Source organism: Megalops cyprinoides, chromosome 15 (assembly GCF_013368585.1).
Source record: "Megalops cyprinoides isolate fMegCyp1 chromosome 15, fMegCyp1.pri, whole genome shotgun sequence".
NCBI classification, from domain to species: Eukaryota; Metazoa; Chordata; class Actinopteri; order Elopiformes; family Megalopidae; genus Megalops; species Megalops cyprinoides.
This window is the reverse complement of record NC_050597.1, coordinates 5,119,688-5,140,510: the sequence shown is the minus strand read 5'-3', so window position 1 is coordinate 5,140,510 and position 20,823 is coordinate 5,119,688. Positions and strand designations below refer to the sequence as shown.

The 20,823-nt window shown below is 39.6% G+C and overlaps 1 protein-coding gene across 17 annotated transcripts in view; it reads right to left on the bottom strand.

The window, feature by feature from the left end:
- LOC118790472 (transcription factor COE3-like) overlaps nucleotides 1-17,357 on the bottom strand; it is an 86,122-nt gene extending 68,765 nt beyond the window's left edge. For all 17 annotated transcript variants that reach the window (XM_036547390.1, XM_036547392.1, XM_036547402.1 and 14 more), the window contains exons 1-6: nucleotides 16,689-17,357; nucleotides 16,266-16,422; nucleotides 15,845-15,908; nucleotides 15,232-15,287; nucleotides 12,962-13,035; nucleotides 11,226-11,294 (exon numbers count right to left, since the gene is read on the bottom strand). In XM_036547390.1, the coding sequence (XP_036403283.1) occupies nucleotides 11,226-11,294; nucleotides 12,962-13,035; nucleotides 15,232-15,287; nucleotides 15,845-15,908; nucleotides 16,266-16,422; nucleotides 16,689-16,822 (554 nt within the window). In that variant the 5' untranslated portion in view covers nucleotides 16,823-17,357. The remainder of the gene's footprint in view (nucleotides 1-11,225; nucleotides 11,295-12,961; nucleotides 13,036-15,231; nucleotides 15,288-15,844; nucleotides 15,909-16,265; nucleotides 16,423-16,688) is intronic.
- Between the last annotated feature and the right edge of the window lie 3,466 nt (nucleotides 17,358-20,823).

Genomic DNA, 20,823 nt, shown 5'->3' with positions numbered 1-20,823 from the left:
AACGATAATTACTGCTTCCCAGCATCAGAGCGCTCATATTTCTCTGGAATTGCACGCGTTGATGGGAAGTACTGTCGCCACATTTTTAACCACTTCGGGATTGCGGCTGTATTCATGATCGGGATTGTTTTTTTGTTTTTTTTTCCATCGTTGTTGTTGTTTCTAAACAGCCTTTAGATCGCTGTTCAGCAGAGGTTGTCAGCAGAAATGTTTGCGGTGCAGCAGATAAGTTGAAGAGAGAGCACAGTTCAACAGACAGATCGTTTTACACTGTGTTTTATACACAGTTTTTTTTTAAGCAAATTGCTCAAGGGTACACATGCTAAATGTACCCAGGACTGAAGCCTGTAACTTTCTGGCCAAGCTTCTTTACCACTGCAGCTGCCTACGGTTCTGCTGCATATTAAAGCAGTAAGTGAAAAGCACCCACAGCTTTCAGCGCAGCAAAGAGGCAGTGATATCACTCCACAGTAGAAGGAGTCCGTAAATGTTACATTCTCCTTTCTCTACCCTCTGTGTCATCTCCGGCCCTCGCACGCTTACCTGCGACTTAGCTACAGCATGACTCACTGCACACTGGCACAGAGCATCCAGCAAGGAGGACCCGCACAAGATCACGCGATTGTAATCACCCTGAACACGCCCACATGTCTGAAATCAACAAACTGACTTTTTCCACTGGCACAAAAAGACTGGAACTATATAATGCCATGGAATTGATCTATTTTGATGAAGTGTTGAGATGAACTGATGAAATGAGTTACAGCAATGGTATCTTTCCTATTATATTCTTCCAGGAGCTTCTCCGCCTTTTAAGGGGGCAGGGAATAATCTTCCATTTTTTTCCCCAGTTAGCCTGGGTTTTCTGGCTTTATGATCCCGTCTGGAAAATGCACTATGTATAGCGCTTTGTGACAATCTTGATTGTAAAAATGTGCCAAAACAAATAAAACTTGCCTGATTGATTGACTGACAAAAAGACGAACTTCTGACACACATCATCCATACTGTATGATTCTGTGTCACATACTCTGCTTCAGACATACACTACTTTTTATTCCTACTCTTTTCTCTTTTTCTTCAGCTTGTCTCTTTCAACCTCCAGCGCATCCTCAGTATTTTGACATGTTTCATTGACACGGCCATCTGCGAGGCCACCTTTGAGATATTTATATTGCATTCACCTTCATTTAAGGCAGTAAGTGAGTATCAGTGTGCATGCTTTCTCCAAAGACAAAGCAATTACAAATGTTGACCCGCAGTGATGACTACTTTAACAGCCTCCATCAAAACTGAATTTGATTACGAAGCGCATGTGATCACACAAGGCAATCTGTATTCAATCAAAATGCATGAGCCAAGCAAAGGTTCACATTCTGCTGTAATTCGGAACCCTAATATGCGAGAGCAGCGGATACTAACCACTGAACACGTGTCATAGATCAAAACATTCAACTATAAGCTCAAATCACATGTTGTAAGCAAATATCAATTTAGCCCTGCAATAAGCACAGCAAAATGAGTACATCTTTCAGACAGACAGCACATTAGCCTTGTGTACAGTTGGAATATATTAAGACTAATTTTTTTTCTTATAAGCGGCATTCATTTTAATTGTAGTTTCGCTTTGTGGCTGTTAATGGTTGTTGAAGCTGATTTTAATTAAGGAATGTTAAAGCTCATAACAACATGGGGAGGTGTTTTTGCAGAAACATTAACACCATATGAAAGATATGCTATTACTGTCAATAATGTGATGCTTCATTTATGGTATTCAAAGTGCTTCATGTCATACACTTGGAGAGCAGAACTAGAAGTGTTTCCCTGGGGGATATTTTGAAACACTTGTTGAATTCTTATAAAAAATAAAACAACTACAACTACAACATTATATTGTAGTTGTAGTTGTTTAACTGTATTTTTGCTAATATTTTCAAAGAATTGAAATACTATATTAGTATCACTTAAAGGTCTGATTCAACTGTAAAAGTTACCATATGTCAATGCTTATTTTAATTATTTTGAAAAAAAAGACAAGTTCATTGCAAAGGTGGAAGTGGTGCTGAAGACTTGGAGAAGCTTTATTTAGCATCTCTAATGATATTTGCAGAGATGTGTCAACCATGCGTGACCTGAAACACACATCATAAATTAACATCACGCTACATATATCAAAAGATTTCAGTACAATACTGCTTTAAGGCTCACAAATGCCAACAAATACATATTGGAAGGGAGTGGAGTTCTGGACTCTGTAATTGCTAGGAATAATTATAATGAGGTCTAAGCAGAGGTTTGCTTGTAATAACAAATAGCCTCAAGCTAAAAGCAGTGATTTTAGACAGCATGAAAACTGCACCTCTTTGCAGCTGAGCATGCTTTTGTGTGAGTGTTTTGTATAGTTTTTTGACAGTTTCTTCTCTGTTTTAATTTGCTGTGTTGTATTTGAGTGGTTTAAAATCAAATCAATCATGCTCTGTATGGTTTCCCTGCCAAACTGCATACTGATTGCAATAGGGTGCAAACTGTCCACACACTTCTTTTTATTGTAGTGATTTGTGAGGGACAAGAGCTGTATTCTGAAAGTCAGAAGTGGAGTTATATTTAGAAATAATGTGTCAGCTTTAATAAATGGTACTTGTTTGCACCTCTTGCCAGGAGGTTGTCTCCAGCCCCATCCCAAGCACCCCTGGGGCCAGAAGCAGCCAAGGCCCACTGAGTTTCTCCGAGGTAACTGATGGCTTGTGCCCGATGTCCAGATCGCTGTCCTGTGACCTCAAATTGCTGCGACCAGCACCATGTCCAATGCAATCTCCAGACTATTTCCAAACCTAATCTTTCTGGTGTCACAGTACAAATTGGTGCACTTGGAAAATGGAAATCCATGGAGTGCATGTGCGTCTGTGTGTGTGTGTGTGTGTGGCTGTGTTTCCAATAAGCGAATAGCGTAAGAGGAATGACAGGCAGGAATCCCGTGGAGAGACCACATCATTCAGCCACACTGAGCTCATTCACAAACCCTTTCTAATGTGGAACAAATGTTGTGGGTGCGAATTCATACTGAACTGTAAAGCCCCCCGCATTACACCCATCTCCGCCTAAATACCACATGTGACCCTTGACAAGGTCTTGTGTGCTGTTTTACGGGTAAAGCTGACCCAACATTTTGTTTGACAGTTTGGGGGAACCAAAAGAGGAAGTGAATGGGAGGGTTCCTAGGCCAACTGCCCAGATTTTTTCTTTTTTTTTGTGTGGCTCTATAAACAAAACAGAGATGGAAGAATACCAAGCACTATGACTACATTACTGCTCACATGAGTACTGTTCCCTGAGTGCAGGAGAAACCTCTATACTTACTTGTGACAGAGAAAAATTACATATGAATAACTAACAAAACAGGAAGTGAATTCAATTATGAAGGAGTGCTGCTGAATTTCTGAGTAGGAAGGAGATGCTGTGCAGATTTTCTGTTCAATAATTCAAAGTTTGTTTTTCAGCTGCTGCATGTGCAGAAGACGCCACATTTTCACACAAGAATAAAACTGACGAGCAAGTACACTATCGTGACATCGTCTAACCTAATGTAATAATGGATCGAAATTCCACTTTTTTCAATGGGCTCCTTCATCCGTCATCCGTGCTATAGTATAAAACAATGTATTCCACAACGTTATGGACATATATAAATGATGTTTTTTTCTGTATAGTTTAATACATAATAATACCTAAATTATCCTTTTTAACTTTAAAATAAATGTACCATTTCAATATGCTCCTTCACATTATATGAGCTAAGGAAACACGTACAGCCAAGACCTCAAAGAGAATCAGCACTTAAATTTATTAAACTGCTGTTACCAAGAGGTCTTTGAAAAATCTGAATTTTTCCCAGGCAGAACTATGAGGAACACTTAATCACTATGCAGATATGCAAGAGGCTATCGAGAAATTTTCACCAGTGAAGTGCATTCCGTGCTGTCAAGGCATGCACTACCAGATCCAATTGAATTTGGCTGGTTGTTTTTCAAGTGAACTGGACACCTCTGTTCTGCCTGTTGTGTGCTAATGACGCTTCTACAACTATGAGAGAGTTCCTTTCTGTGCATGTGGGCGTGTTTCCTCAGCCAGACTGAAATCCTCTGAGGAGCTACAAGCTCTACAAGCATTCAGCGGGCATTCACACTGGTCCTAGCGGAGAGAGTGTCCCTTTCTGTGCCAGATGAGAGAAAAGTTCCTCGAAGGAAAAATTTGTGGCACACTGACTGTCACACATTGACGGATTAGCCTCTCAGTAACTGTCAGATCCTCCAATAAATGTCCTTTGAATTTCTCTTTTATTTTGTTTCTTTTTTTACAGGACACTTTTACTGGAAACTATGGGAGTTTTACGGATTACAACCTGCTTGCTTTTTTTTTTAACTTCTTCATCAAAGATGCCATTTTGGTGTGTATAGCATTAGATAGCGCTGCTGCATTCATTTCCCAATCCTTTTCTGTCAAAATGGCTTACTTAACCTACAGAAAAATGGAAAACAGTCTATAGAAAATGAACTGCTTTTGCTCTCCGAATCTCTGGCCAGGTCTTGTTTCGCTGGAGATGAGCTGGAGCCAGTGTCTCCCGCGAGCTGGTCCCATGCCGCATGTTATGCAACGGTAGAAGCGCGCATGCTTTTTCCTTCCACACGTGTTTAACTCATTTCCCCCTAAAGCGCCGGGAGAGCGCTGAGATCTCCACTCCGCTATCAGCTCGCCGCTCTCCACGCCGCAGCGGAATGCGGGCCTGCCTTAGTTAAGGCAGGTTTCCTTGACAACCCTGGGAATAACATGGTTAATTTTACTCGAGATAAACACGTGCGTCCAAACACTGAAGTATCATTTTGCCACGGTGTCGGGGGGGTTCCATATTCTGCTATTAACCCATTCTGACAAAATAAAACACACATGCACCGGCAGATAATCAATCAATCAATCAATCAATCAGGCGTGTTTTGATGATTGAGCAGCATTCGTTTGTGTCAACCTCGCATCTGAGCACAGGAGAAATGAAGTTCTGGTTCTTGGGGTGAAAGGAAAAGGGTTTTATTTCCTCCAAATGCAAGCTGTGACTCTACCATGCCAAGAACAAGTTAGGTGCCCCGCACATCCAAACAAGGTCTGCTCAGAGCTCCTGAGGGCACGAGGTACTGCTGCTTGAACACACTGTGTGACGGCCGGCCCCTCCTCTGTTTGCCTCACAGCTCATGAATTCACATCTGCCACTCACATGAGACCTAAAGCACAACTAATATAATAAGTACTATTGTAATAATAATAATAATAATGTGATATTATTCTTGAACTAAGAGGTCATTTGAAAAAAAAAAAAAAACATTTGCTGTGTTGTTTGTATTTATGTATGGGTGTATGTGTGTGTGTGTTTGTGTGTGTGGAGGAAGCCATAGGCCTATAGATTCCATAATAACCAAGATTGGCACACACAGACTGATTCAGTATTAGAGCTCAGTTTGTAGGGTTTTTTTCCATGATGTCATTCATGAAAGACAACTCCACAAAATATCTGGCTGCGGTGCTATCTCTCTTCCTCTCGATAAGGCGGTACTAGAGGCAGGGGATTTCATTTATACATTTTTTTTTTTTTATCAGAGTACCTCACTGGGTATAGTTTTCGACAGCCCAGCTGGCCTCCTCCCCCCAACCCCCCCCGCCCCGTTTTTCCTTAAAACATCCAGACTGCAAGGGCTCTCGCTTCCTCGTACGAGTGTCTCTCAGCGCACCGGCGCTGCCATGCTTGAGACAGTGCCAGCGAGTTACACGGGGAACGCAAGCATACTGATAGGAGAGAGGACGCAGGAGAATTTCAAGAGCCTGCTTTAACCACGGCACTTACAACCAGGGTCCCTGGAAAAAAAAAATCTTGTTTTCCTTTCCTTGACTTCCTTTGTCCAACTCATCACTCCCTCAATGCCCTGAACGTGGTAAAGTTTGACAAGCTTAATCCATTTAAAGAATCACACAACGTGCTGCTAATAACGCCCTCAAAGACGGTCCCATCTGTAAACGCCCTCCACAAGTTTCACCACGGCCTCGGACACACATTAATCAGGCAAATCATATTAATCAGGTATTTAGACTGCAAGCTGATAACGTACAAAACACCACGCTCCGCGACTCCAGCAGATGGCTACATAAACACGCGTATTTACACGTCAGACACACAGCTTGCCTGTAACGCAAACAGCTGAACATCACCTCCAGTGAAACTGCGAAAGTGATGTGCCCCCCAAGCACACCACTTTCCCCCCTCGCTTCCGGGATGGGTGAGAAGCAGCATTAGCGGGAAACGTGCCGTTTTAATTGCGTTCCGCAGACGCTGTGAAAATACGCCATTTAAGAAGTTAATAAACAGACTCCCACTTTGCAGGTTATCCAAACGATGCCTCAAGTTTTCGGAGCTGATACGTAATTAAAATGATTTCGGGAATCCACCCTGACAGTCCTGGACTCAGCCAGAAATGTAAATGACCTTAAAGGAGACAATGAATTTAATTTTGTTTAATGTCCCCCTTTTTTCACAGATTCTAATTTGCATAGAATCTCTAACAAAAGCGCTGACCTTATAAAGCTGCTATTTGTTCAGCCTGCACTGAGTCAGATCTAATTATGCTTTTGAAAAGCCATAACAGAGGATGCTTCGAGTTGTCTGAGTGGTTACAATGCAGCAAAAATGAAAACATGGGAAGTCATCAAATATTGTTGTTTTGTTTTTTTTTTTTTTTGCTTTTTTAAACTTCCCTATGATAGCAACCTGGGAAGAAGACATAGCTCTGTAACAAAGAACACAGCGTCCATTAAGCAAAAACAGCACCGGACCAATATGGCATTATATTAGTACTTGAACAGGTGCAGAGAGGGCCTTTAAATGAGCTAAATGAGTTAAAAATGTCCCAAAGCATGACTCTGTGTACTGACAAAAAAAAAGTCAATAGCATGAATTATTCAGTGACTGGGTTGTCTTCAAAGGTCAGAGCACGCTAACCCCTGTGACAGGAAGAGAAAAGAGAAGCTGGTGACTGGGCAAAGCCTGATTGGTCAGAGAAGCCTCATATTCTATGTGAGAGCTTTGGCGTTATTACCCCAAAGACATAAAGCACAGGTGTATATTAACCTTAAAACACGCTGGTGTTATTTCAACAGTGTTGACAACACAACAGTGGGTGTGTTAGTACAGAAAAGAAAGCCAGCAGTCAAGCTAAAAAATGTGTTTAAGCATAGCAATGTCTGAGAAAAAACAACAGAATATATGCATAGCAGTAATGAAAGAACATAAAGATTTTAAAATTTTAATTTTATCTGATTTGAAAAAATTATATACATATATATAAAATGCGTGTTATGACTAACTGATGGTCATACTGTCTTATAAATGTAACCTCATGCATTTCCCAGCCTGTATACTCTGTGACTAATTTAAATCAGCCCCCAAGTAACTGAATAAATGGCTTGTTTTCTTTTTCCAAAAATAAATATGAATAATTTACAGACGTCTGAGGTCAGTTTTGAAATATTTAAAGATCCATGGGGTTGAAATGCTGTAACAGCTGTTAAATCAGAAAAAAGTTTTTTTTTTTTTCCTTTTTTTTTTCAAAAAATCTAAAGCTGTAGCAAACTCCGAGAGAAAAGGGTAGAAACAGATGTCTGGCCTGACTACAGGAAAATAGGACACATTTGGAATGATAAGTCCCCCTAAACTCCGTTGGAAATGCCAGATCTATGAGGATGCCAGGTACTGTCCTGCAAGATGCCAACTAGCAGTGCGATTGCCCCCATACCATCTGGGAAAATGTTGCCGAGCGCACTATCGATAATGGATCACACGTCTGATTAGCACTGCTCCGGCGCGGCTCTGGGAATGCTCAGTAGAGCGCCATGGCCGAAAATGTTTTGATTGTAATGTAATCAGACCTTCCTTGTCTGCCTCCACAATCAGCCTTTTCACTTCTCTGTGGGCAGGACTCTCAGGCCTCAGATTCACTCTGCCCCACCGTCCACTGTTCTTTACTTATGTATTTAAGCGTACGGATTCCTCTACTTGTTTTCAATAATTTAAAGAATTTGGAACTCATACTGGTTGAATAAATATTGAAAAAAAAAACAGTAATAATAATAAATGAATTAATGTGCTAACATAAGGACAAAGCACATTGCAATTAAATTGAATCTGGGCCTCATTCCATATACTTCCAATGTCCTGTAAATACAGAGGATGAGGTGAATTACACACATGTATACTCACAGACACACACGAATGCACACACCCACATGCATACACATTATCTGTATAATTTTCCCTTTGTTTTCACATGATGTAAATACAGTTCGATAGCGCTAAGTTTCAGTCTTTTCTCCATTTGTGGTCGGTGAAATTGTCCGGGTCCAACAGGATAAAAACGATGTGCTTATAGCAGTGATGTACAGACAATAGAAGGTTCTAATGAGGAACATATGCTTTTGTGATCTCACAGAACAGATCAGTGCTCTATGAAAGTGATACTGAGATCCCTTTCAGCCAGAGCACAATGAAAATATGAGCTTTACTGCAGTTTGATCTCACAATATCCCTTTGCTTTTCTCCCCTCCGCCTTTAAATCTCACTCATCTGTGTTCCTTTTCTCTATTGTACTTGTGTTATACATACTGTAGGACAGATTGAAGCACAATGCACTGTGAAATCTGACTCTTTCACATCTCTTTAGTGACAGCAAAAAGCAAGACAATTTCAAGGACAGGAAACATTCGTTAAATATCTATCAGCAGTCTTTATATGCGCCCTTTGCTTTTTTCTAACCACTTTACAAGGAAAAATAATCTGAGATGCAAACGTCTTGCATTAGTACACAAACCACAACAGAACTGCTGGTAGGCTTGTATTTCTGCAGCTCAGATCACCCATCACAAGTAATGTGTCTTTTTTTCTATGTCAAGGCATTGAGTTACTGAATGGCATTTTACTTGAATGTAACAAATATGGAGACAGATCTCAATCTATGACTGATTATTACTTCATATCACTCAGAGGAATGGGCCATCTTGGCATGACTATTTTTGCTGCTAGTTCTAGGCCCACGTGCTTGCAGCACAACTGATTTTAGCAAATAAATAAACAGATAAACCAAATGGTTTTAAAACCTCAAATCACAGAAAATGCACTCTGTATATTTATATTTTAAAAAAGCTACGCTAAGCAACTACAGTAACTACCAAAATGTTAACATTCCTATTATGTACAGCACAAAAAAATATCTAGTCACATCACTCTTCAAAGGGTATGCACAGAATACATTCCAAATTACATGTAAAAGGTATTTAAATCAGTGTTTCCTTTTGTATCTGTTAGGCTTCAGGCCCACAATTAAACAAAGCCTCATCTGGTTGTGGAGTTTGAAGTGCACTGAGGAAGACTGAATCTCCCGTCAATGCATTCATATCGTTAAATATAGAACTACACAGCAGCTTTTTAATCAATAATTTAGCTATTTTAAGCATTTATTCTTGGCACAAATGGAGGCATCTCTTTAACTACTCAAATAAAGATGAAACCATAAACAAAGTATAATTTGATTTTTCTTTTACATTTCCTATTTTTGTATACGATTGCAAATCTCACAATGGGCACTTGACTTTTCAAATGAACTACAAAAACAGATATTTACATTTGGTTTATGAGAACCACTCAACAAATAGTTAAATGCAAAATGAAACTGATCTGTTTCTTCTCATTATCACTGTGCTGTTTTGGTCAAATTTTAAACCAAGAGGAAATATTACATGATTTTATTCAAATTACATATTTTCATATCTCTACGCATATTTTTTTAATTTTTTTACCCACCCAAAAAAAAAAACTGGCTGAAAAGCAGATACCATTTCATAATTGAAAGCAATGTTTATTTTTCATCCATTCAGTCCAACAGAATGCCAGTCCTTTTTTCTGATTGGTAAAACGCAGCCAGAGTGATGGCAACAACTGGCCAGCCCTATTTGATTACCGGTAAAAGAGATGCTCCTACTGTCAGATACCAAACACTCTCCGCTAAGCAAACAGAGATTCTAGCAAGTCAAACATTAGCATTGCTATCCACTGGTGGTGCACATTCCCGCCCAGCTTAACTCAGAGTCACTCCTCCGTTTTCATTTCCCAGCCAGTGGACGGCAAAGTTCATGATCAAAAGATAGATCCACGAAAGGAAAGGAGCAGAAATCATCCACAGCAGCTGAGAGGCCAGTGCTCAAAGCTCAGGCATCAGGCGTGGAGCGTTCATCTCCTACCATTTCATCTAGATGTGCTACAGCTCTACAACATCTCGACGAAGGCCCACTAGCACTGAAAATACGTTTCTCCACTTCACATCCTCACTCACGCATGAACTGCTCCTCAGAAATCAGCCTCAGTTGCTAAGGGACGTTCATCTAACCCCCACAGTTGTTTCTCCTTAACCTTGAGTAACAAATTTAAGCAGTTATAATAAGTTTTGGTTTCTTACACAATATTTGTATGCACATGAATTAAAAAGTCACAACATCTAGATGACTGGAAGGAGAACGTTCCAAGGTGGTTACATTGAACACTTCTCATAATATTGATCATCCAAGTCCAATTCCTCATACAGATCATCAAGCCAATAACCAGCAGCCCTCTTGAAGCAATTAAATGACAATGAAAAAAATGACAATTACAACAACCACAAGCTGTAACCAACTCTTTTTTCACCAGCTGTTTTCTCTTTTTTTCTTTTTTCGTGTTTGATCTTAAATGGAGATGAATTTGTAACTAAAGGTAACATGCATCTTAAAAATAAATAAATCAAGCAAAGTGCCAAGGCAAGGAAACAACAAGGAGAAAACTGAAAAAAAAACACTTGTTAGCAAATTAGGAAGAGGCACTCTGTGATATCTCTCCACATTAAAAGCCAAAAACTCTCTAGGCATAAACTGCTCCTCGCAGTGAGGAGAGAGGCAGATGAAACCGTTTCCCTTGACAACTCGCAAGCAATTATCGAATCCCCACTGAGTCGGCCACTGAGTTTCCCAGTCAACCCACCTGTGCATGATAACGGCAGAGGACAACAAACACAGAACGAACTTACACCGTGTCTGGCCCACCACTGCGCCTCACACACGCGCAGCAAAAAAAAAAACAACAAACATCTCAGAAAAGAGGGACCTACCTGTCAATGATCACTGGGTCCGAGGGAGTCTCGTTCCTGTTTCCACAGCTTTTCTTGTCACAACACCGGCTACGGTTAAAAAAAAAAAAGAGTATTCACTACATTATGAACTGGTGGAAGGACAACTTTGTATGGCAGCATTACACCGAGCCTCTGGTTCTAGTTTTAACTAATTGAATAATTCACTTTATTATTTTTTTTTGTTTTGTTTCTCAACACGTCGCCGCTCTGCAACTCGCCATTTCGACCAATATGAAGTAAAATCCCACTGAGGAAACATATACGACTGCACTGCTGCTGCAAAAAGGAAAAAAAAAAGATGACGAACAGCATGTTGTGGTGTTTGCCTTAGCAGAGAGCTGGGATGGAGAGGATACCAGGAGGCATGGGAATAAGCACTCACAGCTTCTGCTTGTGTTTACCTCTAATTGTCAAGCTGTTATTTCTGGAGAAGACGCAAGATGCCACCTTCAACCAATATTTCTGCAGGGCATTTATTAATTACATGAACAAAAGGCTGTTCCCAGCCTTTTACCGTGTCCTGTCCTGTCTGTGTGGCGAGCCTACCTGCAGCCCGTTACTGCAACTTTAATTACAGCAGAAACCACAGAAACGATGTTCTGCTCCCTGCGTTTTAAAAAACACACTTGTACAATGGTTACATGCCTAAATTAGCTAAATTAAGAACATATGGTAAGCTGAAAATATAAAGCCTTTTTAGAGCTGACAGCCAAAGTGATTAAAGAAAGACTACAGTCCTCCACTTACAGCTTAAAATCACATCTGTGTACTTTCCATGTTAATTGCAGTACATGCAGGAAAGAGTAACGAAGAAATTCCTCTGTATTTGGTTATAATTTAAATTTATCACCCAACAGGAGTAAGGGACAGCCTTTGTACATTATAACAATGACAGGATGTCTGTGAATCAATTGCAGTCGCCAAACACACACGTGAGAGACAGGAATAGTATGCCCCTTAGAGTATGCTGCCTGTTACTGTAGTCTGCCATTCTACCAGCATCCAGATCTGCAATCCTGCCAGTCTCCATGAAACAGCAACAGCGTGCTGCGTGCCGATTATAGGCTACTTGTCAGCCGTTTGCTGCGTTGCATAAATGTAACATAAAATGAAACGATTTCTGTTCAGTAACATACATCATCTTAGACCTCTTGTCTTTTTGTGTGATATCTTGCACACGCACAAGTCACATATTCGTGTGTTTCGCTGAACGCCTGATCCGATGTGCCCCCCCCCCCCTGTTTAGGAGAAACCGATAACGCTACTTCCTATAGATCTTAATTAAAGTGTTACTGGCAGTACACAACACGCAACATGAGGAGTCTTGGGCTCGTTGCTCTTGAAAATGTGTTAGAAATTGCGGTGAACATCATAGAGCTTGTCCAAGCATAGGCAATTATGTAAAAAGGTTTCGGTATGACTTATTTGAAAGAGCACTTCGCATGGCAGCGCTTGGCCTACATGCCGGAGGTAAATAGAGGACATATAATCAATTGGTTGCGTCTCATTTTCAGATGATATCACGATGCTATACTGACAGATATTGAACTCTGTATCATATTAAGAAAACGGAATTATTGCCAATAATTTGATGCGGTTGAAAATTCTGCGTATGCAGGCGAAGATGAAAACAAAAGTAATGGGTAACGCAAATCGTTCCAGAAATTGGAAGTGACAACATTCTGAAAACAAAAGCTGCGGACACTTTCTCTTACCTGCACATGATCTCGTGCGTGAGGAGGACTCGGCACATTTCCGGGTTCTTGTCTTGACCTTCATATACAATTGCCTTTAAATCAATAAGAAATATAAGCATGCAGTAAGAGACTAAATCACACGTTAAAAATACTAAGGTATTTATGTGTTTCTAATTATGTTTGTGCACTGGGCTAATATTCTTTGCAAGAATATGGAAGAAAATAAGCAAACCCTAAAAAAAAAATCAATAAAAATTGTATCAAATTCTTTGAAAAATGTACTCTATTTAATAATTATTAGGGAACACTGTTTATCAACGGACATGTAGTAAGTTATTAAAAGTTATTCCACTTCTGCACACGTTTACTAATACAGCATATTGTTATTATTATTATTATTATTATTGTTGCTGTTGTTGTTTTGCTGCGGTTGTGTTTGTTGTTATTGATAAAGATGGTGTCGTTAGTAATAATAATAGTAAGTAATAAAAGTAATAAAAAAAATAATAATAATAAACAAGTTGTTTTTATTGTTGTTGTCACGCAACGTATATATATAACATATCACGTACCAAGAGCTAATCGAGGCTTTCATTAGATACAGAAGGATGGATCAAATACTACTCATAACCGTATACATCAATATGGTCATAATCTGCTGATACTGGGGGAAAGTGCTAATGGGCAATCTGTTGTTTATTTTCAGCTGCTAACAATGATTTTTCTTTGGATAAAAAGCGGTGTCTGGGGGTACGGTTGAGTAATTTTTGAGCATTGGCTCAAACAGATGGCGGTTAGCTGTAGGTGCGCTCGGCTTCAGTCCCCCCCCCCCCCCACTCCCCTCACTCCCTCTCCCCCCTCTCTCCCCTCTCTCTCCACTTCACTGTTCTTGTCTGATGTACACGGTGTCTACCCCGCGCGCTGCTTTACTCGGTTAAGCGAGACACCGAGCCTGCTACTCTTGTGAAAACTTCACATGTTGAGATGTAATCGCGTCCTTTTGAGGAAATAAAATGACACGTGTCATATTTTAAGCAAAACGCGATTTACTGAGTTTTTAAACTTGGCTTCATTGTGAGTGCGTGCCTCAGCGAAGATTTGGACATAGTTGAGGGAGGTCTGATGATACATACATAAATAAATATATTAAAGAAAGACTTGATTCGCTGGCTTTGTATATTTTCTCCTTCATGCAAAAAAAAAAAAAAAAAAAAAAACCTTGATGACGTGATGTTTGATGTCGTGCACTCGCGCTCATCTACGGTATAATGATTTCTATCCCCGTTTCCTTCCACAGATGCAATTAATCAATAAACTAAATATTCGACGTCATTGACTCTTAGATCATTTTTAGGGCTATTTTACCTCAATACAGTGGGAGATTCCTATTCTCAGCCCGGCTTGCGACAAAAGTGAGTTGATTAGTGGGGGTAATAACCGTTTTTAACCATCACAATAAGTGCTTTCTTTTAGATTATGAGTAGGACGTGTAGTTATCAATATTTGTCCGTTAATTAGGCCAGCGATTTCCGAAAACATTTAGCTTCTGGACGCAAAGGAAATAAAAACAACGTTGTCAACTTGAAAGCGCCCTCTCAGCGTTAAAGTGGTCCTTTTTCCTCTCGCACTGAAATCATTAATGAATGCTAGCGGCGCTGGTCTTTGTCAGAATTTTACCATGCGTGTTACAACCGCCCGTCGCCGAATCAAAATAAGATGTCTTTTAAACAGTTCAGTTAAACCCATGATCTGCGACACGTGCACCGTGACAATATTTCTGAAAGATAGTTTTAAAGCTTTAAGATACTGCTAGGGCGCTTTATCAATAAGCCTGCTAGTTTGATTGAAATTACCATTAACAATATTAAAAACAATACAACCGAGTCGGTTCAATTTATATGTTGCATCCACTACATACATATATTGCATTCATTTAATTCTTTACTGAGATTATTTTGTTCTATATATTCATAAACGGAATCATATGCTGTTTTGTAGCCTACTGAAAGTGATATTGTAAAAGCTATTATTATACAACATATATAAAATTGTGCAAAACAAATTGTAATTACTATGAAGCCTACTACGTCACCCTAGTAATGCAAATTTATGTAGCCACATAAAAGGAACTCACACTGCCTTAAGTCCTCAGTCATCTATTTAATACTTATTTCAGGAATTTGAAAACCCATAATTTCTATTCCACAATTCGGTAGCAGAACATGGTGTCTTGGTTCAAAAAGTAAACAGCCTTTTACAATGCATTTTTAAAAGTTAAAATGTCTTACCTGTTTTGTCATGGAATCTATTAGCCGTATGTAAAGATCCTGTTCTGTTCTGACTCCTAGGAAAATAAAAGAAGGACTGTTAAAATTCAGTCAGTATAGTGTATAGCCTACCTAGGTGTTTGACAGTACTTTGTTTCACTCTTTTGTGAACATGGTCATACCAAAACGGATAAAAAGTAACCATGAAAAAATCAGCTTATGTCGATATATGTTGATTTATACATAAAGCTATAGTTAATTTTCATAACTGTTTGTTGAGAGGGCTAAATACAGCCGGTTAAATATTTTAATATAACACTATGTGAAAAGTATTAAGCCATTTTCAAGAGTAGGAAACACAATTCACAACTTTGCACCGAACAATACTAGACATACAGCAATACGGGCATGCGATGCAGCATTTACATAAAAATACCAGTCTCAGAGGCTAATACATTAAAATATTAATTAAATGTGTATTGTTGTCATCATTGTTATAGTTATGTCATTATTGGTTTTGTTAATGACGTTCGTGTTATTTCTCCATAAATGTACATAACAAGTGAATGAACAAAGACCATAAATTGTTTTCATTCATTATGATGTATTATCCCGGTATTTCACTTTGACTCACCGTTGCTGTACAGTAATTGGAGTTTGTAATGAATCCCATTGTTAGTTTTTTCACTGTTTGGCTCCTGTAAATAACCAGCATGAATACGTTGAGAAATAGTTTTAATGACAGTCTCAAGTAGTGCACATACAGTGTATACTCAGTAAACTATATACGTGTGCGTGGGTGTCATGCCTATCTGTCAATTTGTCTGACTAGACCTATATCCCAATATACTGTGTTAAGTTACACGTAACATGAAATAACACTCGCATAAATTTGCAATCCATCAGAAAAATTGTGATTTATCTCTATTTCCCTTTTCTCGGCGAAAATCTCAACGTGTTGTACGTCGATCCACCTGAAAGCTACACCGTCATCCTGTTCATCGTTTATTTCAAAGTTAATTTGCTTTTGGACGGTATTCCAAAGAGGCGCTTACTTTCTCCTTCTCCACAAAGTCCACAAAAGCTGTCCTTTCGATCTCCACGGGTTGCCCTTGTCTGTCATACAGAGCCAGGACGAAGTGGAAAAAATTGGATTTTCTGAGGTTGGAAGGTGGCTGTTTTTCATAATGCGCCCGCGCCAGACCCACGCCACTGCGGGGAGAAAGCAGGAGACCATCTCGGTTAAATATCAAAGACGCCGGAGTCAGATACAGCTGATAAAAACACAGGAGACGGGGAAGCACGTTTGGGGAGACGAGAGATTTCTTGATTTGTCACTATAACAGTAATATGATGCAATGAAACGGGGGAAAAGACTGTAGAGGGACATGGGGAGATTGTAATTGATACAGAGTATTGAGGGGATTTGGGGTCGATATGAGAAATACATAAAAAATCAGATGATTTGGCATACGTACCTCTGGGCGGCTGTGTTAGCATCCACCACCCCAGCTGTGTGCATCCACGATCGGACCGGATTCATCCCACTGCCCAGCGGTTCTTCCTTCATTGTCGTCCCACCTCTCGGTATATTTTCCTGAATTCCAAACATTAAAACAGTTTGTGTGCAAACCCAGCTCCTTCCAAAGGGGTGACGATAAATGAAATGTCAAAATATGTTTTTTTTTTTCCTTGGCGACTGCAAGAGTATGACTTTACTCTTGAGTGATCAGAACAAGGAAAACCTGGTCCGCAAGTCTTGCTTCCTTCTTCAATCTGTCCTGTGTTGGCACGACATAAACAATTTACTCAGAAGCACTGCGCCTCTAGTTGGAACGTTATCCTTTCGCTGGAGAAGTAACTCAGCGTACGGGGTTTGTTTGTGATTGTTTCTTTTTTATTTCAATTTTTTTTTTTAAATAAATGTCTGCTGTTTGCGTTTTGGTGATGCTCTCAATGTGGTGACATCCTTCTGCCCCAGCGTGGAAAACCTCGAGGACACCGTTGAATCGAGCACTTCTGGCAAGGCGCTTCGGCTCCAAAAGACAAATAAACGAAAAAATGATTACCACTGAGGTGTTCCCGGACACAGGAGAGGTTGATGAGGGGCCTTTAGCGTCTCGCAGAATGGATGGAAGCATACAAAACTCAGCCCTCTATCCCCCAGGAATGGAACCTTTCCCGGGAGCCAAAACTCTAAACCCACGGGAACGGCGCAGTCAGAATATGACGCTCATGGGGCGTAGCTTTGACCATATATGGAAGACTGACAATTCCTGTCTTCCAGCGGTGCTCGGCTTTACGGATACGGACTAATAGCTGCAACCTGAGAACGCGAGCTCTACTTTTCTCTTACACTGTGGTGAGTGCATTTTTTTCTCAAGTCAACATCCAAATATGCTTTTATTCAACAACAAAAAATGAACTTTAAAAAAATCTGGCCAATAAGAATATGCAAACGCAAAATAGTAAAGAAACCGGAGAAGAACTGTTATTATAAAGTTTGCTTTTTTGCGCAGGTACGTCGCGTTTTTAATACTCAACCTGTTAAGTGTGTTGTATTGAATAATTGTGATAAAATGATAACGCTTCATAAAATGAATCATTGGCATCCCAATTGAAGGCAGCGAGAAAGTAACGTTATAGTCGTTTTCTGGTACACTAATTCAAGACACTTGTAAAATAATTTATATGAATGTGATTTTACTTAATAATTACAAAAAACAACAATAATTGCAGAAAAATAAATCAAACACTAATGCACATTTTATGAAATTCTAATTCTATACGCCATACTATCACAAATCCATGAAAATAAACCAGATTTTAATACGGTAAGAATCCTGTATATATACAGTATCTACAGTCAATATATGTAAAGCCCTAGATATATAAACTCCGGAAAGGTATCATAATGGTATCGCTTGGTACTGTAATAATTGATTATATTAGTTGCCTCGGGAAAGTTCAATAAATGTTATTTCAGTGTCAGTGTATTTCACGTTTGCCGCAGGAAGCGGACATGAGTGTCCAACGTCCTTCTGTCCTTCTGTGGGTTTGACAATAAAATATTTTGATGACAATCATAGTATTGACTGCTTTTTGTTTTTTTTTTTCCCCTTGGTTTATGTAACTTAAAAATATATATATATTTCTTTATTTTACTCGTTTGTTCATATAGTAATTAATTGCTGAAAATGGAATCGAATTGTGTTATTGGAATCGAATTGTGTTATCATGGGACGCCCCCCCCCCCCCCACCCCCCCCCAACACACACACACACACACACACACACACACACACACATGCTCCTCGGTCACTGAGATGGGTGGAAGAGTTTGGGGGGGGGGGTTCAGGAATAATCTGTTTTGCTGGTGTTGGAGGTTAATGACTATTGCCAAAGATAAGTGAATTCTCAAAGCTGTTGCTCTTGCTACATCTCAGAATCCATTACATGACACTGCCCGGTCGTCTAATTAAATACGTAAGTATAATAAAATCATATTTTTGATGATCTGATGGTAATAAGATCAGTGCTTTCAAGATAAACTCACATTTACGTGTCTCTAAAATGTTAATGTCCTGACGAAATAATATGTTCACATAAGGAATAATTATCATCTGTTCTCGTCCAGCTAAAGTGTCGTTGGTAATTTGATCTGACATTTGAACATCATTTTGAACATTTTCGATTGAATTGCGGTCAGTTCACTAGGAATATTGCATTTGTTGTTATTCTTTCAATCCTACTTATTTAAAGCGCATTTGTTTTTTACGCTTATCATAAAACGTAGACGTGTGGTCAAGTTGTATTTCGCTTCAGTGGGCATCTGCAACTTATACAATTACAGTCATTCTGCGATTAATAAATCAAATGTTGAAATGTTGCGCTCCTTCTTTAATACTTGGCTGGAGAATGTATATTGCTGGAAGCCATTTACTATATCTTTAATACAAATTACACGCAGCGAGGCCATTTCAATCTGATTACTAAATTCGGACGGGGAGGGGTGGGGGTGGCTTAAGACAAATCCCTTTAAAGCTGATACTGTTGACTGGAGAGGGTAAAAGTTCCGCAAACCCATCACGAAGGTAACGATCCCGTCGTGAAAAGGAGTTTTAAACCTTATTTGACAACAAATGCAGCTGCCCCGCTATTTTGGAAGATATTAGGCGAAAATGAATGCAAATCTGCGCCCAGGAGCCATCTGGCCAGAGAGCGGGGAATCAGCTGCTCGCCACAACAGGCGCGGAGCCTGAATCTATTTCGGCTCATTTTCTGGGATCATCTGGTCCCGGACCCAGAGCGTGGAAAATACGCTCTTTGTAATTCACCAACTTTTTACCTTTACTCTATTAGACCCTCCTCGGCCCGATTCAGTTTTCAGCAGGACTAAGAACCTGTACATTAGATCGTTCAACGGAAGTAGACATACACGATTTGATTTTATTCATAATGGTGCATGAGACAAAATTTTATACACCACGTTGCCTATTTCTATCAGCCTGCCTGCCTCGATTGTGGATATTCGGTGTCAAACACAATGCGCGTGTAAACAACACTTTAGTGAATGAAGTGCTATTGCAAATGTAAGATCGTTATGCGTATAAAAAAAATGAAATATGTACAAGAAGCATGTGGTTCTCCTTGACCATTATTAAGAATTTTATATTAACTCTTAATATCATCAAAACCATCTCCGCTGCTACCACAATGATCAATTATCTTAATTACTATCACCTGCCTATTATTAATAAAATGAATAATGAATCAACAACTACATATGATAATACGTACTACACATAATTAACAATAATAATAATAATAATATCAAATTTCAGTATCAATCAAATTTACCGATGTTCCCTTTCAGCACGAATTGCACAACTGGTGGTGTCGAAATGTAAATTGTATTGTTGGCGATGTTAGATCTCTTTATGGTAAGCGTGCTTAAGACCCTGTACAAAAGGGGAAAAAAGTTAGTCATGCAGAAGGTGTGTGGGTTTGAATAAGATTTGCTTGGTGTTGCCAAGACCTCCCAAAGAAACGACCCTCCTCCTTATTGTGTGTGAAGTGTTCCTTTTGTGTGAATTTACGGGGTGAGGCTTCAGTGATCCCCCGAAAATTTGCATTTAAATAGCGACATCAACCGATTCGCGTGCCACACACCAGTGGGTTCCCCAGATGTCGGGGCAAAGTCGGGCTGATGGACGCTGCCCAGCTGTCCCCGCATCATACCGGAGCACGGGACTATTTTCATCCCGATCGGTTAGAATCAGAGCTCGACAGTTAATCATCGGATCTTATATAAAGCAAAATAAATATCAGTGAATACGTTTTAAACGTAACCTATGACACGCATTACACGGGACAGAATGTCAGTATTTTTTTTTTTTCAAATGTACAAATTTTATGTTGGCGTTGACACATGCAGGGATATCGAGATTTTGCCAAGAACTCTTATATGGGACTTGAAAACTGCGTGTCTGAAACGAAAGCAGAGTACAGCAAATCCATGTTATGATATAATTCTAAAAATCATTCAGCAGTTTTGGTAGTGAAGCTGGTGTCCTGACATGTCCAGATCATTTCATATAGGCCTGTTCTCCGT